General features: G+C 37.6%; 1 protein-coding gene across 3 annotated transcripts in view; it reads right to left on the minus strand.

Annotated features, from left to right (window-relative positions):
* LOC127631754 (ARF GTPase-activating protein GIT1-like) overlaps nt 1-9,151 on the minus strand; it is a 35,862-nt gene extending 26,711 nt beyond the window's left edge. For all 3 annotated transcript variants that reach the window (XM_052110061.1, XM_052110062.1, XM_052110060.1), the window contains exons 1-2: nt 8,653-9,151; nt 570-703 (exon numbers count right to left, since the gene is read on the minus strand). In XM_052110061.1, the coding sequence (XP_051966021.1) occupies nt 570-703; nt 8,653-8,704 (186 nt within the window). In that variant the 5' untranslated portion in view covers nt 8,705-9,151. The remainder of the gene's footprint in view (nt 1-569; nt 704-8,652) is intronic.
* Between the last annotated feature and the right edge of the window lie 2,951 nt (nt 9,152-12,102).

Raw genomic sequence — 12,102 nt, forward strand, 5'->3', positions numbered from 1 at the left:
ATCTACGTCGTTAGATTTAATTGCTAGATGTAGGTCGTCCTCAATCGCATGGAGGTGGTTTGCCTTTGAAAAGATGGATGTTGCTCAAAAGACGGCAATCTGCAAACTATGTTAGAAATCGGTTGCCGTTAAAGACAGCCAGAAAATCTGTCGCCATCTGCAAACTAACCACCACACAGAATATGAAAAACATGAAAAGCTTCAGGAGTCAGCTGTCCACGACCAGCCAATGTACCAGCACAAAAACACACTCAGCAAACTTTAGTGGAATTGGTCTGCAACAAAAGGGCTTTAAAATAAATAATTTTACAGATTGCAAGACATCACAAACGCTGTCACCATATTTTCCTTAAATAAGTTGTTTCCATTAAAATCATTAGTAAGCAACAATTAATATCCTATTAACAAGAGCGAACTAGTATAATAAAATACTTTTACAAACACATTTTTGAAGGATGCAAAATATCATCTACTTAACGTTATTAACAAAATCCCAGAAAAAATTGATTTCATTAGAATTTTTTTGCCAATATCGCATACCCCTAGTGTGAGGCTCTTTGCTAAGTTACCTGCAGTAAAGAGGGAGGCCAGCCACTGTGTCGTAGGTGTTTGACGATGGAAATGTGTCGGCCCAGGCTCCGGTGCACCGAACAGCACTCATCGCAGATCAGAACCCCTCGGTTTATACTGCTCCAGCCTGGGTCTGAACATACAGAATAGAGCAGGTTATACTTCTTCAGAGAGAACCAACTATCATTCGACAAAAGACTACATTAATCCAAGGGTGCATTTCTAACCAGTTAAAAGGGCAGATAGTGGACAGACATACTTGTTTTGCTTATATTGACAAGAAAGAAAGTGTGCCAGTGCGAGCGAGTTTTTGAGCTAGTTAACGTTACTGTCAATTGCCCAACCTTTCTCACATATTCTGGATTTGAAACCGGATGTCAAGTACAGCATAATAAACTTCAATAGGGGTCAATGGGAGACCACAAAAATATTTTTGCATTCATATTTGCTCCAATAGTAAAAGAAAACAAATTCCACTATTACGTTTTCACACCTTTTCACAAAAGAAAGTAATTGGAGAGTGGTGGATTACAGCAGTCAGAAGAGAGAAAGATGCAAACTGCAGCAGTGGAAACAAGATAATAAATTAATGCCAGGTTGATATAACACAAAGTATAATGTTACACTGAAAAATCAAATAGGTTTGCCAGATTAGCACTTCTAAACAAGAAACACGTCATCGCTCTCTGTGAAAAGGGTCCATTGGACCTGTGCTGCATTCTCACTATGTCTTCAGAATGTTGCAAACTTAAAATGGTTGACTGTGACATTTTCAACACAGTTGTAGCTAATTTAAATATAACAAGGTAAAGATTTCTAGCTAGCTAATATAGATTTTGACAAAATTGTGAGAATGATTTGTGATAGTATTGGCAGCAACCGTTTAACAGGTTGAAAATTATAAACAAATCACTGTCTGCTACTCTTTTGAATTTTTGAACGTATAGCCGTCATAGAGTTACATAATCATTTCCAGCTATTATTGACCATTAAGAACTCATTTTTGTTTGTTTGTTGCTTTCTGAAATTACAAAAACAAAAAATTATTTTGTATATAAATAATTAATAAATGTAATAATTAATATATATATATATATAATTTTATACATACATATACACACAGTTGCAATCAAAATTATTCAACCCCCCAGTGTTTCACAAAATTATTCAACCCCCACAAATTCCAGTGATCACAGAGCTTCAAACTGTTGGAAAACTGAAGGAATCACATTTTTGCCAAAATGGCCTGATACCTGAAAGAATCAATGGCGTCAGTCACATAGTCAGGATAGCCATTGCCTGCAGCCGCAAAAGACCCCCATAATAGGACTGACCAACCTCCATGCTTGACTGTGGGGATGGTGCGTTCTTGTCATTACCTCGCCTTTCTTACTCCAGACACATTGCTGACCCATTGGTCTAAAACTAATTTTCAGTTTAGTGTCATACGTCCATAAAATCTTCCAGGACTCAACAGGTCTTTCCAAATTCCTTCTTGAATATTCAAGTCAGCATTTCCATTTCTCTTGAAGTTTTGCTTTCTTCCACACCCAAGAAGGTTGCTGTTGCACCATATTAAAAAAAAAAAAAAAAAAGGCACTAAACTTAAATAAGTGTTATTGTAGAGTGATTAATTAATTTTGTTTAAACAATTACTTGTGTAGCCTTACATATTTAAGACACAGCTACATGAAATAGGGGTTGAATAACTATGACATGGTATCATTTTTAAAACATTCTGCCATTTAGAAATATTAGTTTATATATTCACACTCATTTTCAGTTTAGTGCCATACGTCCATAAAAACCTTCTTCCAGGACTCCACAGGTCTTTCCAAATTCCTTCTTGAATATTCAAATCAACATTTCCCTTGAAGTTTTGCTTTCTTCAACACCCAAGAAGATTGCTGTTGCACCATATTTTAAAAATGTATGAATGGTGCTTCCAATTTTTTCTATTGGATATTGAAGTGCATTGGAAATGTACTTTTAGCCATGAACTTTCTTGTGTAATGAAATAATCTCATCTATTAGTGTTTGCATTTTTTGCATAGAAATACATTTTTGCTTACGACACTAAACTGAAATAAGTGTTATTGTACAGTGGTGGCTTAATTTTGTTTTAAAACATTTACTTGTGTAGCCTTACATATTAAATAAACAGCTGCATGTAGGGTTGCAACGGTATGAGATTTTCACAGTATGATAACCGTCTCAGAAAATATCACGGTTTTACGGTATACGGTATTACTATTATCAGAGAAAACAGAAGGGTTATTTTATTCATTTATTTATTTATTTTTGAGAAAACACTTTATAATAATTGAAACTTGAAACCATTTATTTTATTTAAGTATGTGTAAAAAAAAAAGTCTCCCTTTTGAAAATAAATAGAAAAAATAAGAAAGCTAACAGAATTATAATAAACCGAATTATAAACATGATAAAAAAAAAAGCATGTTAGCATAGCATGTTAAATTAACTACTAAATGAAAAATAACGTCATTTTAAACTAATGTCCTATGATTATTAACAGTTAACATATACTGTAGATTTCACGGTATACCACGGTTTGAAAATGGACAGTTGTCATACCATGTACATTTGCTTATCTACGGAATTGAGAAAAAAAATGCAACCGGACGGAGAATCTCACATGCGCGTGCGTGCACATCTCCTTTCCTTCTCGACTGTCTGTCAGACTCGTCAACTTGCATCACACACAAACATGCAGAAGAGAAAATGTCATAGAGAAGCAAGGAGAAAGGGTCTGACATAAGGGAGTGTGAGTTAAAGCAGTGTTTCTCAACTGGCCTATTCGTACTGGGTCGCGGACAGCAGGGAAAGAACAATGCTATGGTTCTCCCACTGAAAATATTTCGGCTGCCTCCAAAGTGATCGAATATTTAGGACTGCCGAGGCAGATTTAATGATAATCTCACAAACAGCTAAAGACTTCTCATCTGCACTTTTGCGAGTGTAACGAGCTCGCGCTAATGATCTGCTCTTCTCACGCTCGTGCAACAACTGGGCTTCCCTCGATATTGCGGAGCGCAGACATCAAAACTGATGTGCCCAATTTCAATTCTAGCCAGACTTTTCTAGTTTAAAGTGTTACGGTGTTTGTCAATTCGAACCTCTCAACAGTAGCAGCCCTGACATGCCAAACAGCACTGAGGAGGAAAAGAGCAACACTGTGCTATGTGGCAAAAAAATAAATAAAAAGAGACACACCATCACCTTTACAAATTTTTTTCAGGATTTTACATCAGTAAAAGTAACTGTTATATTTTGACAGTGTTATAGTTTCATATGAAATAATCTAAAGTTAGAATCTATTAGACCTCATTTTATCAACAGTGGCAGCTGTAGTTAAAGTTTCAAGATGTGTTTCAGTAGTATTTATTTGTCATAAATACTGTAATTTATTATTATTTTACTATTATATTAATATAAAGTAATATAAAGACTAGCACACACACCTAACCATGATAATGAGGAGCCCTTCCTTCTGTGTAATATGTGTATAAATATTTAATATTAGGCAAAACGGGATAATAATGAGCTCATATAAGTAAATATGTTCTTCAATTTTGCGCTACAGCACAGCCAGACTGCTCCTGTCTGTACCTTTAACTCAGTGGTTCTCAACTGGTTTTGCTTCAGGACAGAATTTACATTAAAAATCAAGTGTCGACCTGCCATAGATTAAACATAACCTGTATTTAATGTATCCTGGGTTGCATTTCCTTTTATGTTGCATAGTTTTGTTCATGGTTTTCCAGTACAAGGACATCAAGTGACATTATTTTTATTGTTGAGTTGTCTCTCCCCCTTTTAAAATTGAAGAGCATATTTACTTACATGGGCCCATTATTATCCCGTTTGTTGCCTAATTACATATTTATACACATATTACACAGAAAGAAATGCTCCTCATTACCATGGTTAGGTCAGTGTGTGCAGTCATAAATAATATATTAATGTATTTATGAAAAATAAATACTAGCTGAAACTAGTGTTGTCACGGTACCAAAATTTCGGTACCAATACCAGTGACATTTCGCGGTACTCTATACCATTTTCGGTACCAAAGCAAAACACAAAAACAGGTTACTAAACAACACTCTTTTATTAACAAAGTTAACAAAACATTAGCAGCAGAACTACTAATACCACTTTGGTGAATATAAGTACCAATTTATTTCCATAAGAGAAAAATCTCTACATTATTCCAAACTTTTGGCCACCAGTGTATAAATATATTTATATATTGTTTTTTTTAACTTTTTTTTTGTGGTGGTGCCAGAAGAAAAATATCCTTCTGTGAAAGCCCCGCAATTCTCCAAACTGCACTTTCCCGAGTGAGGTTATCTGAGCAACAGCCTCTCATATCACTGTGGTACAGCTCTTGAACTCTGGGGTCACAAACACTGGCAGAGTTCAAGTGTAGTTAGGGTCAAGGTAACATTCAGGTAAACAGAAATGTGCCTCTGGCTGCCATGGACCCCCAGGATCCGGCTAAAATTAAACAAACATTCATGTTTGCTTATGCACCTAATCTTATCCAGAGAATTTCACTAAACTGGGTTTTGCTACAATTAAGATTTCACTGCACCAATCTAAATAGTCATAACAGGAGTATTGATTTCCTGTATTAATGCATATAGAATACAACATGTACAATTTATTTGCGGATATAGATAACAACATATCAAGAGAGCAGCTTTGCAAATGGCAGAAATAATACCAATATATGTAATTTGATGATAGCAAAGGAAACATACAAAACTTTAATTAAAATGAACACTTAAAAAAATTATAATATTCAAACCAGAAAATGTGCATTCCTTATTGACAATGTTGTCTGTACTTTTTTCTAAACTGACACAAACTTGGCTACAACTGCAGTTACTAATCTGCCAAGTGTCCACGGTTATCAAAATAGCCTGCACAATGGTGCGGTCAAATTTAAGGGGAAAAGGGCACATTTGTGCCAAGCACTGATGATGACTTCAGACCGATAGCATTCTTGCATTAAAAAGGCTAGATGCAGCACAACAAATGCAGAAAATGCAGGGGTCTCGACATGCATGTTAAAGGTTGAAAATTTTATTTTTGTCTTGACACGACATCTAAAAAACACAGCGCTCTTGTACAAGACGCTGAATAAACGACAAAACACAGTGAAACAATCAAACACGTTCTACTGCTTGCTTACATAGAAAACCAAATTGTAAACTAGATGGATGTAAAAGTGTTTGGTGTAAACAGCCCCTAAGGTGGAGGTCTTTGGCCATTGCATCTTTCTCTCTTATCGCTTTTATCAGAACGACTTCATTGATTATAACAGGAGAAATCCATATATTCCTGATCTTTCCGCTGAGAAAATAATTGTGAGAATCTAAACTATGAGACAATTGTATCGCCTCTCGTGTAGACGCTCAGTATTAACAGCACGTTTGGATAAGTCACTTCAGGTAAGCGTTTGATGTTTTTTTGAGAAAATATGTTAACTCAGAGCCTTATTTAAAGGATCCGGTAATGATACTGAAAATGCTTCAGGGTCAGTGGCATTCTAATTTCTTTTTTAATTGTTTACATCCTTGAAATGATCTATAGTTTCTATAGACTTAGGCAGTGTGATATGATACATTAATTAGTGAATCCATATACTTTGATATATGATCATGTATCTTTTACTTACAGTATTGGAAAAATGGTCTTCTTTAGTAGAAAATATAAGCTATTAACTGATGAAGAACTTGAGTATATTGGCAGAATTATGAATATTACAATAATGTTTCAAGTTATTAAATCCCTTATCTCTCAAAGATGAGCAGACATTCACAGAGGTGGAGCTGAGCACATGCGTGTGGGAATATCAAAGCTGATGCCGTACTTTTTAATGAACATGCTCATCCTTCCTGTAAGTGCTTGAAACCATTAGTTACCCCCCATCTCAAACTGGAGTTCCTCTTTGGGCCTAATGAAATTTCATGTGTACACACTTACAGACACACAGACTTGGTGCATATGGCGCCATTATGCCCTCAGTGGCCGAGCAATTGAAAAATCTACCACATTCATTTATTCCCATAACACATTTACCAGAACGCTTCCATCTGTCTGCCCACCGCCCCTCCTCCTATTGTCCACATCTCATACATTCACCATTATCCACATTCCTCTAACATGTCAAACATGAAAATGACAAGCTCTCTCAACAAAGCTGGACAGACTAATACAGGGACACTAGTGTGAGCAAGTCTGTTAAGAGCCACACAAGTACTCAGATACGGCATAGCTGGCCAGTGGCATTTGTGACAACGCTAGCAGCCGAGCTTAGAGCACCAGGTAGTTGAGGAAGTGAAATAGAAATTGTCAAAAAAAGAAAAGAAAAAAGGATGCTTGGTAAAGCAAAGACATGCTACACTTCCACATAAACATACATTTTTGGAAAGAGAGCAGCTGTGGATGGGGGAGCAGCTGTCATGCCCCCGTCCCATCTCTTGGTCCCTACCCCATGGGGACGATTAGGCTAAATGAGCAAGGCCAAGGCTGGCTCTGTACCAATGGCACAGCTGATTGGCATTAAAAATATGTTTTATAAACCATGTTGTATGAAGGCTTCGGTCTATCTTTTTTGTGTGGTGTTAATTTGTTGGTGTAGGATCAAGAACCACATTTTGGGGCAAATGGCCGAGAAAATCCACACAGCATGAACTAAAGGCTGGATTTCAAAGACTCTTTGCATAAGAGCAAGTTCCTCTTCATTTGAAAGATTAGTATATGGTTTCCCTGTAGAATTTAGGAAATGAGTATCTTGACCAAGTACACAATGGGACTAGTTAAAGTTTAGCCTATACATGGATGATACATGAAGGACTCAAACCCATGTCTAGCAGTGTGGGAACCCTTTTGCAACCTTGACCTGTGCAAACCCATAATAGAGATAGGCCTATGAAATGGATCATTGCTACTACCTATGATTTTGTTGCAAATGCACCAATAGTATACTTCCAATAGAATATGCATAAGAGAAATATTACCGAACAGACAATCTTATGATACCCAAATATAAAATTGCACTAAAATGTGATTACTTTCATAGTATATTAGAAACACGTTAAAGAGCAACAACGAACAAGAGCTTAAGAAAAGTATCATGTTGAAATCTAAAATGAAAAGGCATGCCAAACAAAACCCATATTCTTGACCACGGACCATACATCTTATCTTTTAACTCACTGATGTCGCCAATATCGTTAGGATCATCTGCAATAGTAAATATGAAAAGATATAAACCAACCAAACAAAAAAACATTCAGGAAAATGTTTCACTAAAGAACACATACCCACATGAAGCAAAGTTGTGCACAAACGGCACGTCAGAGTTTGATGTGACTAACGCTAGTCCCAACCCAAGTTTAAACTAACTAGCTTCAAAACCCCCGTACAGTACAAACCGAACAAGACAGGATACATTCAAAGTTTGTAAATAGCAAAATGTGTTTAGCTAAAATACTAGCAAACGACAGTCTACTTAAGCAACTGTCAGTTAGCATTGTTCAATATTGAGCCCATTTACGTGATAAAGATTTAATGAAAAGCAACTTGTAAATATCAGTTAGCTTTGACTATAATATCCGCAGACAAATGGGGTTGTTTATAGAAAGAAAATCGGTATTTTTAATTGATAAAAGCTCGCCTCAAGTGGACTAGCCTGAGCCTAACAACAAGCGGCGAATACAACTTCAACTAGAGAAGCTTCAATGAGACCAAATTAATTTCAAGAAAAGCTTTGAAAACACATATATGGCTCTGTTTTATGGAATATCACTTCTCTAACGTATCACAGGTCATAGATAGACGCAGCATTGGATTTTGAATAGGTTTGTAGGAGGCGAAATGTTGGGCCGCGATATCGGCCTTCATTTTCGGGCATTTTCCTGATGAGTGGGACCGAGTCTCCATGCGCAAACGCGGACTTGCTGATCACCCGCCTGCCGCTGCGGACGCCCAAGTCCCCATCTAGCCATAACTCACAACAACGCCTAGATCCATAAATCTCAGCCTTACCTGGTGCACTGCAGTCGGCACACACCTCGCTTCTGTGTACTTTCCTGGACATCGCAGTAACAAAATTCACCGTTCTTTAAACGCTTCCAGAGATTTCAGTCCAATATTTATGGTATGTTGGCTTGGTTTTCCCCCAGGTGCGATGTCTGCGATCTGAATGCCGCCCCGAATGTCCGGAAGCCGGCGATGAACTCTCCAGCGCTCCCGGTCCTCACCCGCTCTCTGCTTCCTTTTCGGCTATCTTGTATCTGCACTGAAAGACTTCTTCAAAATAATACAGGCACTCTCTTTTGGCGTTTCAGAAGGCCCCTTTCCGTTGATTATTTAATTTCGTTTGTCCCAGCTGAATACAGGATAAAATATTTTTCCACGAACCATTATCGAAGCCCCGTTTCTGTCTTGGGCTAAAAGGGGTGGGCGTAGGAAAAGTATTGAAACACCGTTTATTTACATCCACTGCCCTATACACTTTTGCATGGCAGGCTGCATAGTCTACCTCTATGACGTCTCTCTCTCTCTCTCTCTCTCTCTCTCTCTCTCTCTCTCGCCCCACTCGTCATAATGCACAGGCGGGGGCAGACAGAGACACATGCAGTAGTTATTTCAGCAATGTTGACAATTTTGACATAACTATATGTAGGCCTACTATCCCACAAACAATATGTTTTAACTAGAAAATCATTAGGAGTGCCCTTCATAAAATTGATTGGTTTTATATATAATATAATATAATATAAATTTTATTCTATATTTTGCTATATGGTTTAAACAGAAATACCATTCTTGAGTTTCTTTCATATTCTATTAAAGGAATATTTCGAGTTCTGCAAGTTAAGCTCAATCGACAGCATTTGAGGTATTGTTTAACACAAAAATAAATTTTGACTCGTCCCTCCTTTTCTTAAAAAAACTAAAAAGCTAAATCAAGGTAACAGTGAGGCACTTAAAAAGGAAGTGAATGGAGACAGTTTTTTGAGGTTTTCAAGGCAGAATCTTATACTTTTGTAAAAGTTCTTACATTAATTCTTCTGTTAAAGTGTATTATTTGAGCTGTAAAGTTCTTTAAATCATTATTTCTACAGTCGTTTTAGGGTTTAAGTGTTGTGTCATCATTGCAACAAAGATATAAAATTGTATATAACTTTTCACAGAAAAAGTTAGTAAGCAAATTTATTACACTAAAATCATGTTTACATGCATATTCTTTACGTCTTGTGGCTATACTTTTGAAACAGTAAGTATTTTAACATTTATGGATAGATCTGTTCACTTCCATTGTAAGTTGATTGAGCCCAGAATATTCCTTTAAAAGATTAGATTCCTCTATTCTATTCTACAACGTACAAGTTTTATATAAACTAATTAAAAAAATACATATTTGATAATTTTGCTATTATAGAAAAAGACTATTCATGGGTGGTGCTAGGGGTGGGCTACTTGGGCTAAAGCCCAGAATGTTTTCAAAAAGCCCCACATTTTTCATCAGTTTGCAGTAATGATGAAAATATCAGCACTTAGGTATCAAGTTGATGCTAAAATTTTTAATTTAATTGTTTTTTCTCCCCAATTTGTAATGCCCAATTACCAATGCACTCTAAGCCCTTGGTGTGGTGGTGAGACTCGCTTCAATCCGGGTGGTGGAGGACGAATCTCAGTTGACTCTGTGTCTGAGACCGTCAATCCATGCATCTTATCATGTGGCTTGTTAAGTGTGTTACCACGGAGACATAGCACGTGTGGAGCATAGACTGCAAAAAAAGATGGACGACGCCCCTTCGCTCTTTTCCATTGGTGAGAACTGAAGCCGCCTGCGATATGGCGCTGACATCTTGGGACTTGAGTCTACACAGTTGCGATTTCGGGACCAGACCTGCGCAGTAGTGAGCAGGAAGTAAAACCGCGAAATCAAGGCCCCGCCCTCACTCTCGCTGAATCAATCGCAAGCACACGCCCCTGCACTTTTGACTGTGTGAAATAATTAATTATAGAAATTTAGATATTAAATTTAAAGCTCCAATCTCCTCAGTCCTCCGAAGATCACGAAAAAAAGTCAGTTGGTGCTTCAGTGACTACTTCGCTCAGAGAACCTGTCAATCACAGCTGTCAATCATGATGTCACAGCACCGTTTTTATAGCATCAAATAACTAACTAAAAACAAACTTATTTTGAAAACAAACATTTGAAATTACATCAACGTGATATAAACTACAGTAAATGACAGAAACTATCTTTGGAAAAAAGATATGTGAAGTGTAATTTAATTGTTTAGTTGGTTTCACGTCCCGTTGAATAACATGGGGAGGCGGGGTTTATGACCTATACTAGAACCAGTCACCAGGGGCGATCGAGACGTTTTGGCTTCACTTTTGAGGGTTTGTGCGGCACACTTGGTGTGGAGCCCCATGCTATTCTCCATGGCATGGGGCATACCCACCCTAGCAACCAGGCCAATTTGGTTGCTTAGGAGACCTGGCTGGAGTCACTCAGCACACCCTGGACTCCAGGGGTGGTAGTCAGCATCTTTATTCGCTGAACTACCCAGGCCCCCTAAAACATTGAATATTAAGTAATATAATTATAAAAAACTAATGATGGATTTTCTACAGTAACTATACCAACTCAATTTGAGCGTATCTGAGTCTAAGACTAAATAAATGTACTATATAAATGACACCTTGCAGATGTAACATTTAAAATTGTATTATAAAGTGTATTATATCCCAATGTTTCATCAAAGGATGGCCCATAGTATCCAGAGAGAACCATCCCTGAGGCTAACACTAGTTCTGTCAGTTCTTTTATAGAGATGTGTGGATGGGGTGGACAGATACTGATATTATCTTCACAAACTGTTCCATTCTATTACTAAAACTGAAATTCTATTCTATTAGAGAATTTATATTCTATTAATAGACCAGTTTCCACATTCTATTCTATTCTATTCTATTTTACTAAAAGCACTGTGTGACGAGGAGGAGGGCATGGTCAGCTGTCAGCTGTCAGCTGATCAGCGAGAGAGCAAGATAAGGGGCAGCCGGATATGCCAGTTCCAGAGAGAGAGACGCATGTGGCAGTGTTGTGTGTGTCTGTTTATGTTTTATATCATTGTGGTTATGTTGACTATGTTGCCGGTTTCCGCCTCTTCCTTGCCAATACTTTAAGCTACCTGTTACACACTGTCAGGTGCGGAGCCAGATGTTTTTCAAAGGGATGGCCTGGCAGGGGCAAACGATCAGTCTGTGGTGGCACAGAAATGTTCGGGCAGCATTTTTATATCGTCATACTGTGGGGTACAAGGAGTGGATACAATGACACCCAGGATGGAGAGGATTGGTGACCTTGGTGTGCACACATGTTTTTACATTTATACAGAGATGATTTCACCTCCAAAGCCATGCTTCAGTCCATTGTGGCCATGGCCACCCCTGGCCACCTCCTAGCTCCACCAC

Source organism: Xyrauchen texanus, chromosome 38, assembly GCF_025860055.1.
Source record: "Xyrauchen texanus isolate HMW12.3.18 chromosome 38, RBS_HiC_50CHRs, whole genome shotgun sequence".
NCBI classification, from domain to species: Eukaryota; Metazoa; Chordata; class Actinopteri; order Cypriniformes; family Catostomidae; genus Xyrauchen; species Xyrauchen texanus.